We start from the raw sequence: 27,689 nt of genomic DNA on the forward strand, positions 1-27,689 counted from the left end.
GTTTTGTCAAATAGCCAAAACCCCCAATCTGATGGATGTTAAAGCTCTGAGATGTCCCGCTGGCCTGAGGGTGAGCCCTGGAATGGAGACAAGTGGGCAGCAGTTCAGTGATTCATATTGTTAACCCACTCATTGATTTGCTTTTAAATCAGGTATTTCAATATTTCGACAAATTTCTGTAAATGGGAACAAGATAAATGTTTGTCCTCTGTCATGAAAAAAGGAGAGATCGCTTTTCCCCCATCCCCTGGAGATTTATGACAGATGAGATTGTGTCAGTTCAAGCCTGACAGTTATTAAATGTTCCTAACACCTGAGCTGTGCCGTGGGATCAGGACAGTGAAATCCCAAAACCCCATTTTCAGGTAACTATTTGCTGGTTTTGGTGGCGTTTTGTTGTTTTAAATGAGGAAGAAAGTGTGACTAGGCACATAAAAGCAGCTCTGTTGCTACCACCCTTCATGGCTTTAAATAACAGGGACAGCACAGATGTTTGACATCAGTATTGTTTACATGGCCTTAGGGTTTAATTGCCTCATTCTCTTTGTGAGGAGGATAAACAATGACAGAAATCCAAAGGAATGGTGTTCAGCCAACAGCAATGGCTGCGTTTCATACATAGTTGCAAACTTCCCAACTATAGCTAAATATCTACACTTTTTTTTGTCCTTGTCTGAATGGTAACATGCCATAAATTTCATATTCTCTGCTGCCTCCTAACTGGTGATAAAAGATATTAAAACCAACGAGCACGAGCGCCGTAAATTGCGTTTAACAAAGTGAACGACTTAGAAAAGTTGGTTTTGTCTGATTCCTCCAAAACTTGTGAAGTTCTTTGGTGCTGCTGTAGGTTATTTTGTTTCTTAATACGTGTTTAATAGATAAAGCCAAGCTGAAGTGCGTGGAAGAGCAGCACATGCAGTTACCTAGAGCTGTTCCACAGGAAATTAGGACAAGCTGAGATTTGACATTTGGGATCTGCGGACAGGCTCCACCTCAGTTTGGTGTGGCTTTAATTTGAAAGATATTCCTTGACTGAAATTAGTATTTAATGATGTGCTTCAGCTTTCAAATGGAAGAGGAGGCATTTCACTCCCAGCTGGGGAGAGCTGAGCCCTTTTGCTTCCACCCCAGCCTTCATGAGATCACTGCACAAAACGTGTTTACATGACTCAATTTTTATCGACGTATGCACTGAGACTGGGAGTCTGCCTCAGAGAAAGGGTGGGTCAAAAGCAGATTTGGAAATGAAGCCAGGCTTTGCTATAGGACACTGTGGTGTTGTCCTCATGTTTTCTGGCTTCTCCAGCAGTTTTCCGCTCAAGAAATTGAGTGTTGGATTTTTAAACCAATATATCACTGTTTTTACATCAAATGCTCAAATTAACGCTTCCAGAAGTTGTGATGAAGATACACGTGGGGTTGGAACTATGGACCATTACAAAATTTAAATGCTGTTGGAGAGTTTTAATTTTTTTTTTTACCAGTTAGTCAGTACAAACACAGCTTTTCTCTTAACACTAGCTGAGAACTTCATGTGCACATCAACTGCTGAATTTCAGACACTTTAATATGGGACTTCTCACATATCTTTATATGTAGAGATAAAATTAGAGAATTTTATCTCAGACTGTGGAGCTGAAGATGTGTGAGCAAAGCAATGATTCCCAAAAATAAGGAAAGTTTTGGATGAAGCACATGGAGCAGAAAAGTGCCTGTGGTGCTGAAACTTCATTAAGGTTATGCAAGTTGAGGAGCTTGAGTACTTTTCAAGGTGACTCCAGTTTAGCCCTCACCTGATGAGGAGTTTGACTTTGTGATTTTTCACCTATTTTTTTATTATTTTATTTCTAATATTCAGAGGAAAAGCAACTTACTTGTGTTATTGCAGTGGTTGCATTCGTTAAGGGCTGATTTCTGTATCTTGGACACATTTTTCCAGTTGTTTGGTTGCAATTAGCTCTCCTTTTTGGAAAGCAGTCCCAGAACTGTGACATTTTAAGAGATGGTTGTTCTGGTGGAAGGGGTGTAATGAATTAATGAGCTAAAATTGATGGGAACTGGTGCAAGTGTGAGGGTGGTGCTAGGGGGAGGATTAATGAGAAGTGGGAACCAGCTTCAAGTACAGGGAGTTCTGTGTCATCCTGTGGCTGAGAACAATCAGGAGCACTTGAAAATATGTATGTCCATCTTTAATCTGAGTGAAATTCTCAATTTTGATTTATTTTTCGTATTATTTCAGTGTACAGAATAATAAAACCTAGACCAGCTCTTGGCTGATAAAACCACCAAGGATTCATCTCCATAGCCAAGACATTCTGATGTTATTAATGAGTTTTAAATGTAATTTGGGTGGATTTAGTAGCTGTGTGAGAGCAGTAGCTGTACCTCAGTCATTCATAAGCTTTTAATGTAATTCAAGTAGATTGGAGTCTCTTTCATATTTAGTTTCTGGTATTTGTGTTGTTATGAGACCTTCATATTTATTTATGGCATGTTCACAAGCTGTCTGTCTGGAAGTGGATTACTGTGCTCTTTTTATTAAATAAACACTTATTCATCACCTGGTACTAAGATTTTCTTCTGTAATGTCACTTTGTTGCAGTGACATATGCATATATTTCTTTTCATATATACATATGTGTAGATTTCATGGTTAGAAGACACACTTTTATCATAATGCTTATTTTGGGAAGATGAAAGTGTTGGCTGACAGCTGGGAATATGATTTATTTTCTTTGGGTTAATTGTCAACCTAATTTTTTTTTCCTCCTCCATTAATTTGCATAAGTCTGTGTGCAAACAGTTGGGAGGTGGATTTCTTTATCTGTGGTGTAATAAGGGGTTGTTGATACAACTCATCAGTTGGTGAGTTCAGAAAATTAAACAATTTTCTTCTCTTCCTTTTTCTCTTCTTGGGGAGCCTTCTGTGTTTCCTGCAGAGGGTTTTTGAGTTGAGTTGGGTTTTTTTAGCTCACGTTTTCAATTCATGATAACCTTGTGATGTTTTCAAGTCCCAACAAACCTGTAAGACAAATGAGTAATACAAAAAATGAATAATTTGTGCTGTGTTCAGTGTTGGTCTGTGTGAGATAAAGACTCATGCTTGGGTGGCAACTTTTGATTAGTCAAGGGCATGGAAAATAAAGGCAGAATGAATAATGCTGTTAATTCCTGTGGAGTTTGTGAGCTGGGATATTACAAGTCAGTCATGTTCTGAGTTGAGCTAAATAAAAATGTGAGAGCTGGAAGTGGCTGGATGGTGATGGGAGTGCAGTGTCAAGGTGGGGGGACTTCAGCACCTTTCAGAACACCCAAAAGTCAAACACAAAGTTTTCTGTTGGCCAAAGACCACTTGGAGTCATCTCCTGGAGGGCATTTGATGTTCCCTTTCTAAAGTGAGGGGGATCAGAATTTGTCTTCTGGAAAAACTTTCAAGTCCACTTGGCTTTCTGAACAGTGACTGTTAATAAATGTTGGAGTGGAACAGCCTGAGTCTGAACTCAAGGTGTCACTTTTGGTTTCCAGAAAAGCCTGAGAGATTGAAATTCCTCTCATAGCTGTCCTGAAGAGCGCCTTTAACATGCAAGAGATTCAAAAATACTTGAAAGATTGAAACTTAGACTCTGAGTAAGAATTGGCAGTGTATTTTTGTATTGGAGGGGTTCAAGTACAGCTTTGAACAAACACAGGCAGAACAGGAAATGTATTTCAGTGATCCAATCCTTAATCCCATCATTAGTCACCTTTGAAAGGAAATGTGTTTATAATGTGAACTCCGTGAATAATAGAAAACAAACAAAAATAAATGTGCATCTGGGCTAAAGGACATTCTTTGTGTAAATGTAACACCTGCCTGAAGAAATGAAAATGAGTTTACCAAACTTGGTATATTAACAGAAATATTAAAGTTTTATTCCTAAGTGTTTATTTAAATTAAGGATGATAACTTGTTCTGGGCAGTAGCAGTTGTGCTTGTTGCCAACTAAAACATCCTACAGATCCATTTTTCTGAAGAAATGTTGTAGGATGACATCTTTAGTAACAATTGTATCAAATAAATATGAGAATATTGAGAAACTGAGTATAGATTTTTTTTCATAAGATTTCTTTGTTGGTGACTTCCCATTGCCTTCTGAAAGACATAAATGAATTATTAAAAAGTTGTGAAAAGGTCATTGGTGTAATTTATTCTTTATTTAAATCATGTATCTATTCTGTTTTGCTTTTAAAGCTGGAAATGAAAATGAAAATAGCAGAAGGTAAATTTCATGAAGAAAAACTGAAATTACAACAGAAGCACGATGCTGATGTTCAAAAGGTAGGAAGTGTTTGTACTTTTTTCCAAAAGCAGTGTATTAAACAATAATAGAGACTATGATTATCATAAATATTTATCAGTTGTTTAGCTCCTTCACAATTGCAATTAATGTTCAGTTGAAGTCAAATTGTAGGTAACAGTTGGCATAAACTGAGAGGAATGCAGAATATTGTACTTAGGAAGGGGAAAGCACTTGCAGAAAGGAGATGAAAATACAAGGCAATTTGTTTGTTAGAACAAGACAACCTATTTTACGAGCATAACAACTTCTGTGGGAAATCATAAATTCGTGATTTTTCTGTTAGAGAGAAAACATTTGTGTTGGAGAAAAATGTGAACAAAATTAATTTTTCATGGACAAAATGCAAAATATAACAGTAGGAAAACCCAGGGATATATCACATGTATTCAGGCTCACCCAGCAGCAGTGCTTGCTGTCCTGTCTCTGTTTTGGACAGGATTTTGCTGAACTGGGGCAGCGGCAGGTCACCAATCACCCCTTGATTTACGTTACTGCATTTTAAAGTTTGCGCGCTGAATTCTCGCAGCGCTGACACGGCACCAGCGCTCCGGGTTTGTCTTTACTGTGTCACACCACGCCCCTCGTGGGAGGATCACACCCACTCAGAGCATGCTGTGACCTTCAATCCCACGTTTTAGGGGTGGGGTGAAGTCCTGGGAGATGCCAGGTGCCCCTGGCAGGGCTCTGATCCCAATCCTGATCCTGCTCTAAGCTCGGCATCGCTCGGTGCCTCTGCTTTGTTTCCTAAAACTGAGTCACAGCCTTGGAGGAAGTTGGTTGACACAACTCTGTGACACATCAAAGCCTCCTGAGAGGATGTTAATATTTGGTCAGGTGCATATTTGGCTCATCTGTTCTCAAGGCCTTGGAGCAGAAGGAGTGAGCAAAGCTGGGAGTCTAAAGGAAACAGCTTTGTGAGAAGAAGAAATAGTTTAAATGCTTTCTCATCCCTTGAGTTGTCATCCCTTCCTAATTGATGTTAGAATTCCGTCTTTTGAAGTCGTTTAATAACGTTGGATATTTTAGAAAAGGTTAAATAGTGTCGTATTAATCTTTAAAGACACAAAACGTTTATTGCAGATGGAGTAATATTGTTTTAAGATGAAAGCTTCTGTTTGATAAGAGATTTGGGGCACTGTTATAAAATTTCTGTGACTTTAATCTTTATCTTAAACACAAAGTTTAAATTAAAATACTATCTCAAAGTGTGCAAATATTCAAGCTTTTTTATTTCCAAACTCAGCCTGTACAGAAATGTGGGTGTAGTTACCCTCCTATACTTGCTCTGTTCCAGTCCATTGTTCCTTAGGATCCATGTGAGGAATTTCAATTGGTGAAGCACAAAAGACTGTAATGAACTTCACCAACTTATTTAAATATTTCTTGAATCTAAAGAGAATTTTAGATGCTTTAAAATATTATTAGGCAACATAAGTATGGAAATCTTTTCTATTTGCAGCACTAGCAGCATGAAACTTCCAAACTCAACAAAAGCAGCACTGGGTTTGCCCAGGTTTAAAGGAAAACCAAAAAAACTCACCTTAAAACATGAAACTCCTTTTTTAATCTGCTTTTTCCTACATTTGTCTAAACCAGTTCTTTGTTTATGGCTTGGCAATTGCAGCTGGAAAAATGATTTAGGTTCAATCACTTAATCCTGCATGACTTGAGGACTTCTTGCAGACCAGGTATCTTATGCGCTGGTTGTAGTTTGGAATGTTTTGGACTTGCATTAAAATATTCTGAGTTTTCTCTGCAGATTTTGGATAGAAAGAATGATGAAATAGATGTGCTGAAGTCCAACTACCTAAAGAAACAAAAAGAGTCTGAGGATATGATAAGAAAGCTGGAGAAAAAAGGTGATTTTTATCCTCATGGTTGTCTTCTGTGTGGTGGTATTGTGCTACATTCTCTTGTGGCTGTGGGCTTGCGTGTTCGTTCTGCAGACATCCCTTTCTTCATCATTTGTAGCTCTTGATTTAATTTTTTCCTTTGGATTCTGAGATTCTTGTCCAGTTGTCTCTGCTGTTCCAACTCAAGTGTTCCAAGAGCCTGTGATCTATTACACTGAACGCAGGTTTTATGAGCGTCACCAAAAAAAGTTTCTTTGATGCCACTGAAATATTTTGGCCACTTCTTTCCATTTTTTTTGGAATCTCTGGCTCAAAGTTCATTTTTTTTATACATTCAGTACATTTTAATCAAACCACAGCGGGTTATTTTTAAGACTATTGCGGCAGGAGATTTCAAACATTAATATTCTTGAGCGTGTCACGAGTACAAAATTCACTCTCAGAGTGGCTTGTCAGCAGTTTTCAGTGTTAGTTTCTTTCAGAATTCCTTTGAGTCCATTTTCACTATGGACTAAACCACACTGGAAAATAATACAGGAGTTTGGTAATCTATGGACAAAAAGGAAGAGTGTTCCATGTGTTTTGTTTCCTGCTCTTTGGGAAAGTTAATTTGTCCAGCAAGGGATCTGGGGCTTCTCTCTGTGGGCCGGTGGTTGCTCTTGGCTGGAACAGATTGAATTGGAGTTGCCCACAATGTTCCAGCTAATGAAAATCCTCAAAACAAAGTGGAACTGTGAATATGGACCTGCTTTTCCCACTAATGGTGATGCCATAACTTGCAATTCAAGTTAGGTAATTTCATTTTCATGTATATCTTGGGCATGCAACCTTCACAAGAACCTTTTCTCTTTAAGATGCTCATAAAATCAGGTTAAAATAACTATTTTCTTGAGGTTATGCAGAGTTTTGCTGATGTATAATTACTCCTTCAGGAAGGAAAACTCTCTCTGAAATATTCTGTAAACAAAGTAGAAAAGAGAGAACACCTTGTAATGACACAGAATTTAAGTGCTACAGCTTAAAGCAGCACATCCTTTAAGTATTTAATAGCTAAAAACCAGTTGGAAAACTGACATAAACTGGTTGTATCTACTGCCAACACTGAAAAATCCCAAATTTCTTGAATGGTTGTTTAATTTTTTCCCCATTTTTAACAGTTCAGACCCTTGTTCGTGAGTCCCAAGTCGTGAGAGAAGCCAAAGAGCAGCAGATTGCAGAGCTGAGGAAGATGTGTGAGCAGAGCAATGATTGCCTGAACAATGAGTGGGAGAAAAGGGTAATGAACAATGCTTCCCTCCTTTGACAGACTCCTGCAGTGTTTATCTGGGATAATACATTTTGTCACTCAAAAAATAAATATACAGAATATGTTTTAGGGGTGTTTTTTCTGCTGATTTTATTTTTTCCTGAAGTAATCAAGACTCTTTTTGCTGATGCTTTTGCACCCAGCTGGTCACCCTGTTCCTGGGGTTCATCTGGCCTCCTGGCAAGTCTCTGGATCTCTTAGGGAAGTGTTTATTTCTGGTTGACCTGACATGGAATTTTAATCTGGGTAAACCTGCTGCTACCTGCTGTCACGGTGATTCCTTTGAACTCTTAGTCTTGCTATGGGTCATGAATTCTTCAATGTATTTTTATTTATTGTTCAACTCAAGACAGCAGCAGAGCAAAGGGAAGAGCATGTTTATTGTGACACAGTGTCACTTTTGTCCAGATTATTGTCAGCATTTGTCTTGCTTCCCCCTCTCAGGAGAGAGAGGGTCACAGAAAGGACAAACCCACCTCCATTCATGAAGTTTGCTGTACAATTTAATTTTTTTGGGGCCCTGCATGTAGAAATGGAGTTGGATTTAATTCTTGCCTTCTTAAAGGCAAGTCATAATCATAAATGATAAATTGTCCTTTGTGATGGCGATCTTGAGGCTCCAGTGTTGGGTGGTTTTTTTGTTTGGGTTTTTTTTTCATGGACTGATTTAGGTTGGAAGGGACTTCAAAGCTCATCGAGTGCCACCCCCTGCCATGGGCAGGGACACCTTCCAATATCCCAGGGTGTCCCAAGCCCTTCCAACCTGGCCTTGAACATTTCCAGGGATGGGCAATCACAATCTTTTTTATTTTAGAGAAACAATATTTTCAGAGAGGACAGAAGTGTGAATACCTGGGCTTTTCACTGATTCTACTCACATGCTATAATAATTTAACACTTCTCAATGCTAGCTGTAGCTGCCATTTGTCACTTTGTGCCTTGTTTGTGGTGCAGCTCCACGATGCTGTGGCTGAGATGGAGAAGGAGAAGTTCAACATCCGGAAGAAGCACACGGAGGACATGCAGGAGCTGCTGGAGGAGACCAACGCCCGGCTGGCCAAGATGGAGGAGGAGTATTTGCAGCAGACACAGTCAACTGTAGGTTGTGTTGTGAGCCTCTTACAGGTGTCTCTGAAAATGTTCAATTCCATTTTGTTTGTGTTCAGGTGGACTGGAAGGGCCCAAGGCCAGGTTGGGTGGTGTTGTATGTGCAGAGATCCCTGTGGCTGGGAGGAATGATGAATCTGACTCCATGTTCTCAGAAGGCTAATTTATTATTTTATAATACTATATTGTATTAAAGAATACTATGCTAACTAAAGAATACAGAAAAGATACTTACAGAAAAGATAATAATGAAAACTCGTGACTCTCTCCAGAGCCCTGACACAGCTTGGCCCTGATTGGCCAAAGAGTGAAAACAACTCACAGCAGACTCCAATGGAACAATCACCTGTGGGTAAACAATCTCCAAACACATTCCAAAGGAGCAAAACACAGGAGAAGCAAATGAGATAAGAATTGTTTTCCTTTTCCCTGAAGCTTCTCAGTTTCCCAGGAGAAAATCCTGGGTGAAGGGATTTTTCCAGAGAATGTGAATGCAACAGGATGGGGTTTGGAGCAACCTGGGATGGTGGAAGATGTCCCTGCCCATGGCAGGGCTGGAATCAGATGGTTTTTAAGGTCCCTCTCAGCCCAAACCATTCCATGATTCTGTTATTTGTGCATGTACGTCCTTCCTTTCAATACTGCAATTGTTCTCTCCTTGGAGGGGCACTGTCCTGGCAGCCAGTCCAACCAAGGATTTTATTCCCCAGATAAAATTAATCAAGGTACAGCCCTTCAATCAATGTTACACTGATGTCTTAGAATCAGTCCCTAATTACAAATATTTGATTCAAGTTAGCAGAACTTCTGTCTTTGCAGGTTTATAGATCATGTATATATTACATCTATTTTCATAGAAACATGATTTTTTACTCACCCACCTCCTCTTTGAGCAAATACTTCTGTTAGATGAAAGATGACATTAAAAGGATTTTAAAATAAGTATTGATTATTCTAATTTATTGCATTTCTTTTTTAGAGTAATTATAAGCATGTAATTAGGTATAATCTGGATTTTGTGCCTGTTATAGAAATGATGCAAAAAGCAAAAAATTAACAAGTAACCTCAAAAAAGCATCCTGTACTTTTCATCAGGATGAAGTACGAGGAAAATTGAATAAGTGAAAAGACAATGTCAAACAAAATTTATTCCTTTATTAATGAATGTTGAATTTAAAAATTAACATTCAGATCATGTCATAGGTAACAGTAAATACAGAGAAAAATGGACACAGTCTGTCAGCAAGATTGAATTTAAGAACCATCAAAACTAGACAGATCTTGCCGAGCAGCTTCTGATTTAATAATTAAACAAGGTAGAGTTCAAGGCAGGGCTTAAGATGAAAGACTAGACTGTCACTGGAAATTAGTTTTCTTTTTTTCTCTCTCCTCTTTCTCTCTCCTGATTTTTAGTTTTTTTTTCTGTTGGTATTTCAGAGTTTCCCTGTTCAGAGTTTCATGTTGTCAGGAATGCCAGTGCTGTTAGCAAGTGGAATTGGCTGAATAATTTCATTAATGCCATAGAGCTGATAAGAAGGGGTTTGTACCCTGAACAAGGATGAACTTCCTTGAGGGACATGGGGCCAGCCAGGAATTATGTTCAGTGGTATATTAAAAATTACTCCTTTTTTAATTATTAAAAAAAAAAAAAAAGAAACGTAAAACCCCAGAAAACCACAAAACTAACAAAAAACCCAAGCCTCCAAAGCAAACAACCCAGAAAACCAAACCCATACTGAGCAGCTTGGCACAGATGGAGAATTTTGCTGTGCTGTGGCTGTGAAATCTCTGTGGGCACTGGCCAGAGCTCAGGGGACCATTCAGGTGATGTCCCCGTGGGAGGTTCTTGCACTGGCTCAGGTTCTGTCACCTCCAGTGACAAGGCAGGGGCTGCACAGGGCACATAGTTGGGGTTTTATTTTATTTTATGAGTGGGTGAAATTTCTGTTCCACTTCCCTCATCTTCAGGCCTTTGTTAACATGTAAATAATTCTGATACCTACTCTGGGTCTGATTTTCTGACCCCGGCCTCCTGAGGAATTCTTCCCTCATTTCCCTGCATATTACCATACATTTATGGAAGAATGGGAAGGCCTAGAGCAGTCTCATGCTATCTGCCTGTCCTTATTCTGTTCATTTTTACATTTGTTTATATCATGAGATGATGTTCCAGGAAAAAGATACAACTTCTGAGAGATGCTTGTAATTTACTGAAAGTTATTGCAATGAGATTTCTGGAAAGTCTAAAAATGCTTTGTATATATTATCATCCATTGTGGTTTTCCATTGAAATATTGTTTTCTCTCCCATTTAAAAGGATTTGTAATTTAGAAATCAGTTGCATATGCTGTTCTGTGTAAGGGAGATGTCACTTTGAGGGGGAATAAACACCCACATTTTGAAGATATATTTATTCTTATATAATGTACAAAATTTACTGTCGTGATTGATGACAGCTTTGCCATTGTAACTCTTGTGTCTCTGCATCATCAGAGAACCTCGTTGCTCAAGGCTACTGACCAACAACTGGGGTATTCCCTCATTGATTCTGGGCTTTTCTCAATGATTCTCTATTTCAGAATGAGACAGTCCAAAAGCTGGGGGCCCGTGTGCAGCAGTTGACTGTTGAGGCTGAAAATAGCAATTTACAACGTCAGAAATTATCTCAGGAGAAGACTGAGACAGAACTGCGCTACCAGGAGGTCTGCTCCCAACTTCAGGAACTGACAGAAAGGTAATTCAATCACAATTAGCAGTTAAACTTGTAAAAATATGGAATTTCCAGAAGCAAACATTATTAATTTTGTTCCAGGAACACACTGAATGGCATTTGACATTAGAAAACTCTCATGAAAATATATTAATTGGTGTCAAACTCATTTAAAGTGACCCAAACGACCACCTTGAGGAGTGTCTTACCTTTCCATTATTTATGAGCAGCTCATTCTGTGACAAGAGCACGTGGCAGACGTGCAGGCTCCGTGGAATTGATGCTGAGCAGGTAAAATGCCAAAATCTGAAAGCAATTTCCATATTCTGTTTGCTTGCTCCGTGTAGGTACAAGTTGCTTCAGAAAGACAAGGACCAGATTATGCAGGAATACAAGGAGAACCTTCAGCAACTACAAAGTAAATTTGAGGTTGATAGAGATTTTCTGAAGCAGGAACAAGCTCAGGTATGCTGCCAGGTGTAACAGGCAGGAAAATGGGGTTTATTTCTTAAGTCTTCTCCTCACTATCAGTGTGATGCTTATGAATAAATCCAAGGAATTGCTCAGTTCCCCAAGTTAGTCATGAGCGTAAGTTTAAATGAAATTGGGATTTAATTTTTTATTCCCAAATTTGACTGAAAAATCATCTGAGGTTGGTTGGTCATTCTGGTGTGTGTATTTCTACAGCTGATTCAGATAAGGAACAATTAATATGCTGATTTTGTTTGTGCTCCTCTAAAAATTCTGGATACACCCTTGAAGACTTAATGTTTTCATAAAGCCTCTTCCATGACAGAAAATATTTTTTCCAGAGAAACATAGTCCTGCAGGTCTCATAGTATTGAACATTGTGTTAAATAATTATGTGTTTAAGGAAATAATTTTATATTTTGCAAGTGTAGGTTTCACCCAAAATGTAATAACTCTGGTTTGGTTATGGAAAAGCATCTGTCAGGTTGATATCTACCAATATGCATAGGTAGAGATGGTACATATTTAAAGTGATTTTAAAGTTAAATAATTGTAGAAAAGACTCATTTTAAATACCATTTATTAATCCATAGAGCCATAGGACAAGTGGGGTGTTTATTTCCTGAAATATTTGGTGTTTATTTCCTGAAATGCTCTGAGCTTTGATGATACTTTACTCCATTTAATTTACAAAGTATTTTTCTTTCTACCAATTTTTAGTTGATTTTAGTAGGGATTTTTTTATTATTATTTTTGTGTTGTTGTTTCCATTTCTAAGCTCACCAGAGGGCCCAAACTGATACAGAGAGCCATAAACTCATACAGGTTTTTTCTCCCAAGCTGATAATTTTCCAGTTTTTTGAAACTTTAGAGAAATAAATTGAAAAATGCAAAAGAGCTAATGAGGAGTCCAAGACAAAAACTGCTTTTTCTGTTAAATCCAAGCAGACATGTGATGTGATTGCAGAATTACGCCGTGAAACGGCTCTGCTGAAACAACAATTGCAAGATGCTGAACATCAAAGGAAGCAACAGCTGAGGGTGAGCCCTGACTTTCTTTCTCAGAAATGACCAACTCTTTTTACTTTATTTCATGATTTAAATGTTTAGATATCATCTCTAAATATACTTCTGTATAATGTGCTTACTTGTTTCTGTTTTATGAATGGAAATACATGAAATTTCACATATGGTTAAAGGTTGATTTAAAAAGTGTGGCTAAAAGAGAGGTAAGAGCAGAATTTTCACAGAATTTTTCTGTAGTTCAAATATTAAATAAGAGTTTAAATCTCTATTGGTGTATTACAAAGAAGCCTGACAAAAAATGATGAATATCTTTTTTTTTCTCATAAACTATAAACATTTTTAAAGTTTCAAAATAGTTTTTAATTTGCACTGTTTAATAGTTCAGTTCAATATTCTGTCTTCCTGTAGGCATTTAAATTAATCCTTCTATCTCGGGGTAATGAGTTCCACATCTGTATCATGTAGCAGTCCTGGTTGAGTTTTGGCCTCTACTTTTCTTCCAATGTCTTTCATTTCACAGTTGATATAGTACAGAATGGCATTTTAATAGCTCAGGAGAACAAGTTGCTGTTTCTCTTTAGCAAACATGAATCATGACTTTGGAGATAGTTGTGTTATTTGGTGTTGGTTAAATTCTCTTCTATGTCAGAGAATTTTTTCATGGTGATACAAAGTGGGTTTTTATTTTGTTATGAACTGTTCTATATGATAGCTAATGTCTGTGTTTGATGAATGCTCTGAAATGGAAGAAAAATGGGATCTTTTGATTTACAATACACATCTTTTCCTCTGCAGGAACAAGAATACAAGGTTCAGCAGGACAAGCTTCGCATGCAGCGTGTGTATGAGAAACAGGTAATATTTCTAGGAAAATCTCCCATCTTATGCACAAATTTGTTCTGTGCAGGACTTAAAGGTTGAAATTTTGAAACCTCCAAATAGTAAATTTGGAAATCCAAGCACTTCACAAGGTTTGGAAAAATAAAGGCACAAAATCAAGTAAGATTTTAAGCACGACTGTTTAAGGACAGGGATATCACCTCTGATTTTAGGAACCAGGGGATGGAGGCTGGGATGGCATTCCCAAAAAAAGCACCCCTGGAATCCTGTCCTGTGTGTGTTCACTGCTCATGGTGGCAGCTGCTGTTATTGAAAGGAAAATGAGCTGAATGAAACCTGGCCTGACCTCTGCCAGTGCTCATGTGCTCTCCCACACTCCTTTTCCCCCAGGGTATCTCCATTCCATCCTTCCCCACGTGTTCTCTAGATATTGTCAACAGGCATCGTTTTTACAGCAGAAACTTCAAGTAAAAAATGTAATTTTCATCAGAAACACTTCATCTTAAAGCACTTTGCAAATCCTGCCTGCTCTTTTAGACTCAGAACATCAATAGGCTTCAAATTAAACTTCAATTTTAGTGACATTATATGTGCAACTCATGTGCAGCCAGAGGGTGCCTTAGATGCCTGTTTAATTGAAAGGATGTGTTACTCAAACATGTCATTGCCAAATGTGGCAAATTTATAACATAAAATAATGGATTGTGATCCCAGCTACTTGTCACTTGGTAATAGCACTTGTGACATGAATTGTAGAGAGGTTTTGGTTTGAGTTAGTTCCTTCTGCTGACTTGAAGTCAAAACATTCTTTGTTCCAGGATCTGCCTTGGTTTAAACCTAGCTTACATTTGTCTTTTTAGTCAAAATCTTGGGTTTTATAAATGTTGAACTCAAGAGAAATCCAGGATTTGAGTGATTTGCAGGCCAAAATAAAAATATATTGGCACAATTTGACTGAGGTTTGAGGATCTTTTAGGAGAAAGCTCCCAAGCATGGGCTGAGAGTGTCAGCAGTGGCTCCACCAGTGAGCCCAGGGAGGGAAATTGGAATTCTGCATCAGCAAACAAGGAAGCATTGCCTTTTTTTATAGATAACTTGACAGCAGTTGGTTCATAAATTCTGCTGTAACTGTTTTCAAACTCAAATCTTTGAGAAAGGATGAGAAGAAAAACACCAGTGAATAATCTATGGGTATAAATCCATAAACCAGGATGGATTGGCCCATAAAATACTAAAACAAGTAAAGGAATCATGAAGCCTCTGCTGCAATCTGTTCACTTAAAAACCTTCCCATTATCTAATAATCTTTATGAGTCTGCAGTGGCTGCTGCCTCTGAGGAGACTTAAACATCAAACAAATCATAGGTAGGAACCTTAAATGTCACTGTTTGATTAAATGTGCTTATCTGCTGGATCAGGAACCAGTCAGGCTAAATGGCTTTACAAGCCAAGGAAACACCTGCTTTTTATAAATAATCCACTGCTTGTTTTGCAAACATTCAGCTCAGCATCAGCAGAGTGACAGATTATTCCTGACAGCCATTCCCAAGCCACCTGTTGAATATACAGAATTTCACCAGGTTTGCAGTGGCTTCTTCATTCTCTCATAGACAACTCATGGATTTGGAGGCTCTTGGAACCCAACTAAGTGTCCCTGGAGTGAACACCTCCACAAAACTTCTCACAGCAGAGAATCTTTGGATTTGTTTTTTCACTGGCCTACACACTTAGTAAAACATGTTTTTCTTTATTTTTTAAAAATATTTTATTTTATTTTATTTTTCTTGTCCTTTCATTCCTTTTCCTTTTCCATTTCTCCTTTTCTCCTTTTCTCCTTTTCTCCTTTTCTCCTTTTCTCCTTTTCTCCTTCTTTCCTTCTTTCCTTCTTTCCTTCTTTCCTTCTTTCCTTCTTTCCTTCTTTCCTTTTTTCCTTTTTTCCTTTTTTCCTTCTTTCCTTCTTTCCTTTTTTCCTTCTTTCCTTCTTTCCTTTTCCTTTTCTTTTTCCTTTTCCCCTTTTCCTCTTTTCCTTTTTTCCTTTTTTCCTTTTTCCTTTTCCTTTTCCTTTTCCTTTTCCTTTTCCTTTTCCTTTTCCTTTTCCTTTTCCTTTTCCTTTTCCTTTTCCTTTTCCTTTTCCTTTTCCTTTTCTCCTTTTCCTTTTCCTTTTCTCCTTTTCCTTTTCTCCTTCTTTCCTTTTTTCCTTTTTTCCTTTTTTCCTTCTTTCCTTCTTTCCTTCTTTCCTTCTTTCCTTCTTTCCTTCTTTCCTTCTTTCCTTCTTTCCTTCTTTCCTTTTTTCATTTTTTCCTTCTTTCCTTCTTTCCTTTTTTCCTTCTTTCCTTTTTTCCTTTTCCTTTTCTTTTTCCTTTCCCTCTTTTCCTTTTCCTCTTTTCCTTTTCCTTTTTTCCCTTTTTCCTCTTTTCCTTTTTCCTTTTTCCCTTTCCCTTTCCTTTTTTTTGTATTTCTTTTCATTACAAATGACTGTAGGTGGATAAAGGATTTCCTGTATGTCCCATCCCCACATTGTTCCTTAAGCAATTCTAAATCAATACAACTCTTGGATTATGTACAAACTCTTGGACTTAACCTGTCCTTGGCAAAAAACCTTAGAAAAACTTGTGGTTTGGACCTCACCTGGGAAGTTGCCAAATTCAAGGGGTTTTGTAACTATTTTTAGGATTATTATTGCAAATTCTTCTATTATTATTATTCTTTAGTAGATTTATCTATTTATGTTGGATATTTTTTATTGTAAGAACTGATCAGAAGTGATTCACTTTGGGTGGCCACAAATTTGCACCTCAGAGAATACAGGTCACTATTTTAGGCCGTTTCCTATCTGCTTTTCTGTACTTACATAAAGAAAATCTAGTTCCTTTTTTATGGAATTACTGATATTTCTTTATTCTAGACAGTAATATTCACTTTGAGAAGGAAAATAGCTCATTGGCTACATTCCATATTTCATCTCTCTGTTAATCTCTGCTTTTGCATTTCACATGATTTTAGAAATCCCTGGATGTTTGTCTGGATCAGTGGAAAAGGAACATGCAAATAAATAGTTTTTAGAATTTAAAATAACATTGAATTATTTTAACTCAGACGCTGTTTTAGCTAAAATATTTGGTGTTTTTTTCTTTAAATGGCAGATTAATGGCATTAAGAATGATCTCGATAAAGAAAAGGGGAATGCTCAAAAGAAAATTTGCCACTTGGAACAGGTGCTGAGGTAAGTGCATGTGCAATAATTCTTGAACCACCCATGGTATTTTTAAATATTTATTTATTTATATTTGTTTATTAAATAAACTTATGCTTTATCTCATCTAACTGCCCTCCTATAGTTTTTTCCTGTTTTAAAGCTGCACCTTCAGAGTTCTAATCAACCAGAAAAATTAAAAAACTAAAGTAAGAACCAATTCACCCAAATTTGTTGACTTTTAAGTGGCAGGAATAAAATAGAATTAATGAGAATTAATTAAAATAAATAGAGTTAATGATGTCAGCTGGTCTTGCCCTCTCAAATAAATGGGCCCAGGTTCAATTCAGAGTTTATTCATAGGAAGCAAATAATAAAAACTAAAGTCTTGTTGCTTTGGGCTCTTCTAGAAAATGGAATAAATTTGAAAGGTGTGTTAAAATATATTAAATATATATTTAAAATATACTTTAAATATATTTTAATTTAGTAGATGATGCTTCTGATTTTATATTTTATTTTTAATATCCACAAATTGCAAGTCTAATGCAGATTTTTTTCTCTTTGGTACAACTCTTCTTTGTGGGAGTGTTTGTTCTTCATGTGGATCTAAAGCTGGGAGAAATGCTCTGCAGCAAAACCAGTTTTCCTTAACTAACTTGGAACAGGTTTTTTTGCTGACTCTGTCCATGAACAATCAGGATGCACCAAGTTTGTTGTTTTTGAGCAAGGGAGTGGTTTATGTACAGCAGATGCACATAGGACAAGATCAACTCTTGCTTGCTCCTTCCATTTTTGATTATGTAAATTATTCTTTCCATGTGTTAATCCAGTTAAAAGTCAAAGCTGTGGAAGTAATTTCTAGGGGAAACAGATTATTCTGAAACAAACCAGAAGTTATTTGTTGAAAGTATTCAGTTTAATATCACAATGTACCTTATCTAGGCTGGGAGAGGCAAGTAAAGATACTTTCATTCCATAAAAGTGACAGGGCTGAAGTCTGTATTTCTTTATTTCTATAATCTCTGAGGTATTTGGCATAAATAGAGACTATCTTAAATCACTGCAGACATTAATAAAAACTCCAGCTTTTAATCTTTGAATTCTTTACATTGGCTATTATTTATAATTTTGGGGAGGTTGAACTGTTATCAACTGCACTTAATCTTTCCATATTTTACCATCTGATTTGTTGATAATGAAGCCGCATTAATTTTCTTCCACATCTTTCAAATAACGTGTCAGTTTGCACTTACTTATGTTAATAAAACCAGTCTGGCTTTGCAGGGTTGGTCCCCACGTGGGTGCAGAGGGAATTCTCTCCAGGCAGGATCTGGGAGCTGCTGGGGATTTGGAGCTGAGGAGCTGAGGACATCCTCAGTTATTTCAGATATTCCTTGGCTGTGTTTAAGCTTAGGTGTAGCTTGGAGTTGGAGTCAGGATTTGGAAGATTTAATTTTAAAGTGTTGGTGATGCTCCAAGGGCCATGAATTAAAGCAGTGTTGGTAGAGCTCAGTCCCAGCCTTGTATTTCCTGTGGGTCAGTCTTTGGCCAAAACTGGGCTTGGGTCAGCTCCTGGGCTTGGAGAGCCCTGGGGGCTGTTCAAAGGCTAAAAATCATCAGTTTCCCCCACAGCAAGTGGGGCAGTTAATTATAGATTAATACCTGTATGGTTCTGTATGTATATACCTATATGTGCCCATATGGTTTTCTAAGTCTCTCCTAGTACAAGCTGCTGCTGTTCCTGTGGGTCCCCTCTAAATGAAAATATTCTTTGATATTGTATTTTTCCCAGGGTCACTTCAATATCTATGGCACTTGGTTTCTCTTGAGTTTTTTCTTTTCGTTTAATTTTTTTTTTTTTTTTTTGATTCAAGGTGTTGAAAATAATGTAGAGATTTCTAATATATACCTCTCCCAATTGAAATGAGAAATGTTTAATTCTGGAGATGGTTTACTCTAATAAAACTGCTCTTTTGATTGTTTTATAGCAGGGGTTTGAGGCTAATTTTAAGATTAATAATGGAATTATTAATGCTAATAAGTAATTGAATAGAAATAAAAATTAGCTTTCTACTGTGGTTTTGGCTGGCTGGAGGCAGAAGTTGGCAGATCCATGGGGATGGATTTAGGATCCTAAAATGATGATATTTGCAGAAATGCAGTGCCCAGCTCACTTTCTGCTGGGTGGGATTCCAGCTCTGGCTCCGACTCTGCATTTCTGACCAGGGCTGGAGCAGACTCACATGCCCAGGACAGAGGAACTGCCAGTCCTGCTGGGCTTTCTGCAGTTCAGACCATTCATTTAGCTCCACTGTGTCTTGGCAATATTGAGATTTTTCATATATGTGCTTTTATATGATATACAAGTAGGAAATAGATAAGGAGCAGTGGTATTTATTGTGGCAGAAATGGATGGCTTCCTTATGGCTTTTTTTTTTTTTTTCCATTTTGAAGATTTTTTAATTCTTTTGCAAGAATTATTCTTTTTAGCAATCCTTTCCTAATAATATGAGTCCATAAAATCCAATATCTTATGTAAAAATGCTTCGGTTTGCTGAATTTCTTTAAATAATTGCAGAATGAATTTATCTAACTCCAAGCTCAGGCAGAGCCAGTAAATCTTTAGAAAACAACCTTTTCTTGCATGAGGTGGGTGAAAATACAGTTCAGCATCTTCCACAGAAATGATGCCTTGTGGAATTGTAACTCAGAACCCAGTAGGTGCATCAGTGATTCCTCATAAACGACTTTGATCTGAGTGCACTTTGATTGTGAAATGGCCACAGGATTATATCTAGAGTAGCTGCTGAGCTGCAGGCACACAGAAAGGGAAGTGGCAGGCATTTTAGGGGATTTTTGTTATTATTATCATTATTTTCCCAGTGCTGTGACAGCAAACAGTGCTGCTGCTCTTTCAAACATTTCCACACTGATGCAGAATGAAAGTGATTTGAGGCATTGTTTGGAATAGTAAAATCCACATTTCTGAAAGTGTCTTTCACTTCAAAAATAAAAAAAAAACCAGTATTGCCACAGTTTCAATACAGAATAGGGGTTTATGTAGTTTACAGGAGGTTTTTTTCTTCTTCTGAAGTTCATGGTAGAAATATCTGTCAAAAGCAAACCTTTTGCAAAAGAATTGCTCCAACACTCCTGACTCGTGGTGGTGACTTGTAGATATAAAATTTATATTTACTTCTGCAGTGCATGTCACAGGCGTTGCTTAATAGCAAAAGTCCCTCTGAGAAGTGCTGCAAGGGCTTTTCTAGAATGTCCTTTAAATGGCATTTCTATGAGAACAAAGTTTTCTTGAAAAGCTTCTCTGTAATTACTTGGGGGGAAAGGTTGTTCCTCTAATCCCTGTGGTTTGGTTGCAGAAAATGTGTCATGAGAGTGGGTTGCAAATAGGCTGAATCTCTGCTGTTCTTATCTCACACAGTAAGAAGAGGAGTAGGAAATGGAGGTATATAATTTGTCACAGTACAAACCGAGTAGAATGAAACAGAAAATAAATGAGGGGAAAAAAAATCTGTGCCCAGTTGCTGCTGAAGAAATTGCATGGAAGAGAAAGAAAAGCTTTGCCTGACTTTATAGAATATTGTTAAACAGCTCTCAGCACCATCTCTTGTGTCTTGTTCTCTGGATTTTGGATGTTTATTCATTCAATATATTTATTTCCCTCTGCTTATATTTTGGTAGCAGATTGTTCAATGCTTTTAGTTTACTGTGAGAAATATCTATTTACTGTAGGGAAATATTCCCCATTTTATTGAAGATTACAACCACAACACCAGCTCGGTTTTGAGGTGGTTTGGTTTTGACAGAGTCATGAAAGAGTCCCAGAATAGTTTGGGTTGGAAGGGACCTTAAAACCCATCCCACCCCACCCCTGCCATGGCAGGGACACCTTCCAGTGTCCCAGTGCTCCAGCCTGGCCTTGGGCACTGCCAGGGACAGGGATCTCATCTTTGGGGCTGCACAGACACATAAAATTGGTCATTCTTGAAATTGAGAGATTTTGGACTAAATTATAAACATCCTGAATAGTTTGAGGCTGTGATCCTCCATCACCCTCATGGGGAGTGCAGACCACGTTGATTTCTTCAGGATAAAGGTTGTGGCAGTTCTCGTGTACTGGAGAGATTTTTGGGATCTGATTTAATGCTTTTTGCTTTGCTTGCCTCATGCACAAATAACATTTTCATATTCTCCTGAAGTACAGATTTCCTCTTCAATTATGTAGTGTGTGAAGGAAACAAATTTTAAGAAGCGACATTAGGAGAAATGAAATGAAATGAAATGAAATGAAATGAAATGAAATGAAATGAAATGAAATGAAATGAGATTCAATTCCCCTGTACAGGTGCAGATGCTGTAGTTGCACACTGCAGCTTCAAGAAATGCCTGCACATCTCCACTCCAGTGCTCCACAACCTTCTCCCTCTCACTCTTTGCCTTTTTTATTTTTCAAGTCTGTCTGTGTCTGTCTGTGGAGCCAAATCTCAGCACTTTGCAAGTGGGGATGATACAGAGCAAATGCTGAGCAGCTGCTTCATTCTGACTCACTTAATAAAATTATTTGTTTACATAAGGAGCTCCCAACACCTCTTTTTTTTCCATGGCTTTCTACCCCTTGTCTGAACTTGTTTAAAATTCTGGGGAAGAAAGAGGGGCTAAACTGCTAAACTTTCTAGAAACCAGTAAAGCCACTCCTGTCCATTAGCAGATTTTCCCAATAGTTTTCAGAGCAGTTTTTAAAGCACACACAGACAGCTCTCACAGCATTTTGGGGTTTGTTTTAGGTGGCTAGACCAAAGGTTTCCAATCATGATGTGGTGTGGATTTTTTGCAGAAAAATTAAAAGTATTCATTTTACTGAATACCTGCTGGTGCCTGCAGGTATTCAGTAAAATGCAGAAATGGAAATGATTTGCCTTTCTTTTCTCATATATACTTGTGTACATGCACATTCTTGTGTTCATGTGGTTTTTGACATGGCAGTCAAGGAGAAGAAGTTGATTTCTCACCTCATTGGAGATGGTGCCATGGAGTTTCCTCACTGCAGACTTAAAAAAGCTTTTCCCACTGCTTTTTGTTGTTCCAGTGTGAGAGCAATGCTCTGTGCTTCCCTATGCTGGGCTGCTATTTCTGGGGATTTTCTCAGGTGTTCAGTGGTACTCACTCATATTTTAAATTTCAGGTTTTGTGTGTAGCACAGTTATTTCTGCTACAAGGTTTTGCCTCACAGAAAATTTCTGATACAAATGTGTTAGCACTCATATTTCCTAAATCAAGGTGGAAAAAATGCTCTTTAGGGAAGGAAATACTTTTTTTGTTGGTACCAGTTACTCTTCTTGAAACTTCAGTCATTTCTTTATTCAAAAAGAAATTACTTTATTCAGTCATTTCTTTATTCACTTGTCATCTCCTGGTGTGCTTTGCAGTCATTTGGTTATTCTGGGTCATTCCTTACTGACGCTGAGTCAGATCCACAGAGCTGGAGCTATTCTCAGGCTTCTCCTGTGGTTCTAAACTTGGTATTGATACCTGTAAAGCCTTCAGAGGGTGGCTTTGAGCTCAGCCTTGCTAAAAGCAGAAGTTGAAATGAAATTAGCACTGTCCTGGAGCCTCAGGCTGTGACAGGGAACGCCTGGATGGCAGCAACACCGAGGGTCAGGAAATTCCCATTTCTCTCATTCTGATTTCCACAAGGCCCCATCTGTTCTGAGCTCTGGTGCAGTGGGATGATCTGAGTTTATGACATTCTGTTTTCATCCTGAGCATTTTATTGAGGTTTTTTCATGCCCTGAGTATTTTATGAAGGTTTTGCTGTTCTGATCCTGCCTGGCTCCTCCAGCAGTGCTGGTTCTGCCTGGGCTTTCCCAGTTCGCCTGCACTGGTGAAATGGGGACAAGGCAAAAATGGGCAGAGGGTGAGGTTGTCCTTTACAGAATCCTTTACAGAATCTTCTCCTACCGCTGTGGCTGAATAATGACTCATTTTTCATTGTAGGGTTCTCTTTGATGCACAAAGAGAAGACTTGAGCTTGTTTGATGTGAAAAGCTCTCCTTGCTTTATCCAGAAGTACCTAAAAATGCATCAAACTTTAGGAAGTTTTATGTAAGGGTCTTCTAGTCCTTAAGATTGCTTATATCTTGCAATATTCCCATGGTGTTTATTTAATTTTTCTTCTCTCTGTAATACCACAAAAGGAACAGTGTAAAGGTGAGGGGACATAGATTTGAGAGAAATAAGTGGTGAACAATCTGCTGCTGACCCAAAAAAGAGGGAAACAGAAGAAGGCAAGGAAAAATAAACAATGTGAAGAGAGCTGGCAGAAGGAGGTAGAATAAATAGCAATGGAAATAAATTCGTTTGTTTCCAATTTACATTTGCATAATTGTTAGAGCTCAACATTTTGAAAAGGAGTAAAGTTTAGGCTTTTCAAAATATACAGAAGTTATAATTTGAAAAAAAAGCTGTGATTTACAGTGGATCTTGAGAATTTGATTCTACCAAGCCCTTTGAGAACTTTATATTTAAACAGCTGCTCCTTCAAATCCTCTTGTATTGGCTTCTTGGGGTGGTGTGTGTCAGAAATGCCACTGCACACAGCAAAGCACAACAGCCTGAGGATCATCAATGCAATGATAAATAAATAAATAAAGGGAGTGATAGCTTTAACCACAAGTTAATTTTTCATTTCTCTTTTCCTTCCTTGCTCCTCCAAGTTGAATCCAAATTCTGAGTAATTGCTTGTTGTTTTTGTTAATATTTTCAGGGTAATTGCCTAAGTGTAGCTGTTTTCCTGCAGTTAATTCCATTTTTCCTTGAAAATGAAGTATTTGTGTGTGGAGAGGATTCTTGTCAGAATGGAAAAGCCATTGCTATTTAGAGCCGGAAATAATTAAAGGAATACGAGCAGGCATTGTCTTTAATTCCAAGTGTTGCAATAAAAGAGCATTGTTAAGGGTTTATACTCATGTTCTTTGTGTTCATCATTTTCTTTTATTAAAATGTTGAGGCCTGTCTCGTTGCAGCCATTGGCAATATGATGGAAAAAGCCACGTCTGTGATTTAGAAACAGTGGGAATGTGATGGGGCTGAGGAGCTGGGATCTAGTTTTACTCTTTAAAACTGTGTGTGTTTTTTTGGTAGGCTGGGTTTTGGTTTGGGATTTTTTTTTTTTTCCTTTTTTTTTTCTCCTTTAAGAATCAGTGGAAAACCAAGCAGCTGTTCTGCACTTGGTGCTGTGCTTGAGCATCTGAAACCTTTTAGAGCAAAGCCAGTCAAAGTTTCCAGCATATTGTAAACATTCCCTAACCCTCGCTCTAGGGGCTACAACGTGGAGCATGAACAGAGGGCTCCAAAATATGGTAGCTTTGTTTAATAGTCTCACTTAAAAGCAAAAATAAAGTGTTCTATTAACTATTTACAGCCTTTCATTTTCTTTCCCCCCGTTTCTCTGGAGACCTACTGGCAATAATGAAATATGTATTGAAAGGAAGGCTCCAGTTGTGCAAAAAAAAATGTAACAGTTGATTTTTAATCCTTGGCTCTGGGACTGTTATGTCCCTCAAGATGGTTATAGAGATATCACAAGACATCTTTTTGGTGATAACAACTGTGAAACTGGTTTGATATGGCACACAGCTTATGAAATTAAAAGTATTGCCTTGTCAGGTGAAGAGCATTGCTGTGTCATGCTGTAGCACTTCATTAATTGCTGTAAATTGCTATTCTAATAATTAATGTCGTTAAGGACTATCACAATCACATTGACTAAATGAAAATACAAATAATCAACACTAATGGCAGAATTGTTCCTTTGTTACTCCAAAGGCTTCCCTCTCACATCAGTGTATTTTTCAGATTTCTTATTTCTCTTCTCATTTCAAGATTATACAATGCCCAAAATGAGAAAAGCTTTCAGTTGGCTAAAGAAAGTTGTACAGATGATTGAATTCAATTAACTTGTTGTTAAAAAGCATGAAATGTTTCAGGCTGTCACCTCCTTTGAGTCACTTAGAAACCATCTACAAAACATCACAAGGAAAAACTTTGTTGCTTATTGTTGCTTGATAGTTGTGATCTCTCTACTTCAATTACATTTGATAATCTTAATTTTGCTTTTAGTTTTTATGTACTTTGTACAACTTTCCTTCAGCTTCATCTACAGTACAACCAACCTTCATGGAGGAGTTGAAGCTGATAATTCAAACAGTACTTTAAAGGAAAAGAAATTTTGATGATCCATGTCCTCTTGGAAAGAAGAAATCAATGAGCCAAGTAGACACTCATGGTTCCCCAGAATTAAATATCTTTATTATCTACTACAACATGAATATTATTACTCTGAATCCTGAACTAACCAATTATTTTAACCATAAAATGAGTTACCTTAAGTCAGTAGAATGACAGGATGAATTCTGAGCCCTTGTACCTCCTTAACAATCTCAATCCTGGCAGTTCATCCTCAGCATCTTTGGTTTGCCAACCACTGTTGGCTCTGTCACTCTTCACCCAGCCTGGGCTGTGCTTTGTTGGTGTGAAGTGATTCTCCTTGCCTGGCTCTGTCCTGTGCCTGCTGATTTCTCACATAGTTTGTCCTTGGATGGTTTATTTTATCCACCCCCAGCTCTCAGTGCCACAGCGCCGTTCTCTGATCTCCATCTTTGCCTTCCCTGCTCCTCTTCTTTGGGTACCTCATGAATCTCTTTGCTGTCTGTTCTGGCTTTCTGGGCCACCTTTTAATGACAGACTTGTCTGCCCTTTTCTAAGGCATTATCTACACCTGTCTCTCTGATTCTCCCCTCTGTGTTGTCCTTGCTGAGGTTTAGCTGTGCTCTCAGCATGGGAAAGCCGTGACTATTTAATCTCTGTTCTAATCCTCCTCCCCTGATAACTGAGCCTCTGTGCTCTCTCATATGTGTGGTGGATCTAAATCTTGGAGACACTTTCTGCAGTCTGGAGCAAAATTATCAAGTTTTCCTTTCCAGCCACATTTACAACGCTTGCCCAGCCTTTTAACCCACATCACATTCATCATTTGGCAGTTGCTGCTTTATTCTGTTTGCACAGCACCTAGCACAACAGAGCCCTCTCATTATTGTAATGAGAAATAGTTATAATAATTATTAGTGTGTTTAACCAATGTCTGGCCAATTTGCGAGCCATTAATTTTTAGTGTAATGCATTATTCTTATTTCAGTGTGATGCTGCGCACGTGGAGTATTATTTGCTCCAAATTCATTAATGGCTTTAAGGAGTGATTTAGTTTGTTAATGTTATCTCATGATTTATTTAAAACATAAGTATATAGTTTAAAACAATAATTGTATTGTAAATATATTCCATTGTTGGAGCTTACTTGAAGGAATGCAGACCAGCTTTTTGATGTTAACATCTCAAATTATGCAAACTGTAAACAATTTATAAGTGGATTTATGCTTTTTCTCATAAAGACAAGCTCATCTTATTCTTAAAATTGGGGAACACTTTATATTTATTTCTTGCCTTTATATTTTTGGCTTTATTTCTTTGAAAAGATAAAACAAGTTAGAATGCTTCCTAACAACTCCCAAATATTAACGTGCCCAGGGACAGGATAGGGATGATGTTTTGAAGGCAATAAATATTTCAGCTTCACATTTCAGTCTTTCTTCTTGGCTCCTTTGATCTGGCTTTGGTTTAGTTATCATTCCGCTTGGATGACTTCACACTGTCTCTCTTCCTCTCCACACCAAAAAGAAGAAGTGTTCTGCACAGATTCCATGTGTTTGGGGCTGCCATGGCAGGAGAGCCTTGGTTTTGTTGCTCCTTGGCTGTGGGAATCCCAGCCCTGCTCAGGGATGCTCCAGTCAGCCCAAAGCTGTTCCTGAGCTTTCACTGTGTGTTAAAACAAAGCAGGAAAAACAAAATTGATTTTTGTGTATTTCACAGATTTGGCATTACTACTGAAGCATTTTTGTGTAATTATTAACCCATTAACCCCTTCCTTTACAGATATGTGGCATTTTAGGCCTGAATACATTATTTATGTAGTGGCATGGCTGCATGCTATTAGCTCGGAGGGGCTGCGGCAGGGAGTGGTTTTTGGTGGTTGTAGCACTAAAAAGTGGTAGCATGGGTCTTGCATTTGGCTATAAATTTAATTAATTAATTAAACTGCTGCAGTTTTGTGGAGTCGTGGCAGTACTGGAGCATCTCCATGTGAGGGACTCTCTGAGAACAGGAGCAGGATCGTGGGTCTGCTTAAATTTCCCTTTATAAAGTCAAATGTATCTGTACACTGGATGGGTCCTCAGATCTGTAGACACTGAGGATACTAAGGTGAAATTCCTGAATTTTGGTTTACAGGGGAAATTTGGGTACGTTTTGATGCAGTTTGTGTTTTCAGCTACACAGTTTGCTGTGTATTATATAAGAAACTGTGCTTTCCTTTGGAAATGTGTTTATATAGGGTTTTTTTCAGTTTGTTTTTTTTTCTAAATCTAAATGAATTACATGAGTGGTGATAACTGATCTTTTTTTTTTCAGCATATATTAGTGAGACTCAATTTTCTGTTTCTTGTGACACTAAATAAAAAGGAAGGCTGTGTAGAAATAGCAGTATCCTCCTTCAGCTGCGTTCCAGCAAGTGAACAGTTTGCAGTTTGGTGGGGAGTAAAGCAGTTTTCCCTCAAAAGCAGCAATATTTAGGATGGAGAGGGAGGAATGGGTGAAGACCTGTGTGAATACAGCAAATCTGAGTACACAGGATTAGAGTGTGTGTAATGTGGGAATGGCAGCACAGCCTGGCCTTGCCCAGCAGCAGCAGCAATGGGGCTGCAGGCTC

The 27,689-nt window shown here is 37.9% G+C and overlaps 1 protein-coding gene across 1 annotated transcript in view; it reads left to right on the top strand.

Moving 5' to 3' along the window:
• Window positions 1-27,689, top strand: part of CEP112 (centrosomal protein 112) — a 165,138-nt gene that overhangs the window by 27,341 nt on the left and 110,108 nt on the right. Inside the window, exons 9-17 of the mRNA XM_058817258.1 lie at window positions 4,235-4,321; window positions 6,103-6,202; window positions 7,354-7,472; window positions 8,457-8,600; window positions 11,189-11,343; window positions 11,667-11,784; window positions 12,739-12,831; window positions 13,612-13,671; window positions 16,800-16,879. Coding sequence (XP_058673241.1) covers window positions 4,235-4,321; window positions 6,103-6,202; window positions 7,354-7,472; window positions 8,457-8,600; window positions 11,189-11,343; window positions 11,667-11,784; window positions 12,739-12,831; window positions 13,612-13,671; window positions 16,800-16,879 — 956 coding nt within the window. The remainder of the gene's footprint in view (window positions 1-4,234; window positions 4,322-6,102; window positions 6,203-7,353; window positions 7,473-8,456; window positions 8,601-11,188; window positions 11,344-11,666; window positions 11,785-12,738; window positions 12,832-13,611; window positions 13,672-16,799; window positions 16,880-27,689) is intronic.

This window comes from Ammospiza caudacuta, chromosome 19, assembly GCF_027887145.1.
Source record: "Ammospiza caudacuta isolate bAmmCau1 chromosome 19, bAmmCau1.pri, whole genome shotgun sequence".
Lineage (NCBI taxonomy): Eukaryota > Metazoa > Chordata > Aves > Passeriformes > Passerellidae > Ammospiza > Ammospiza caudacuta.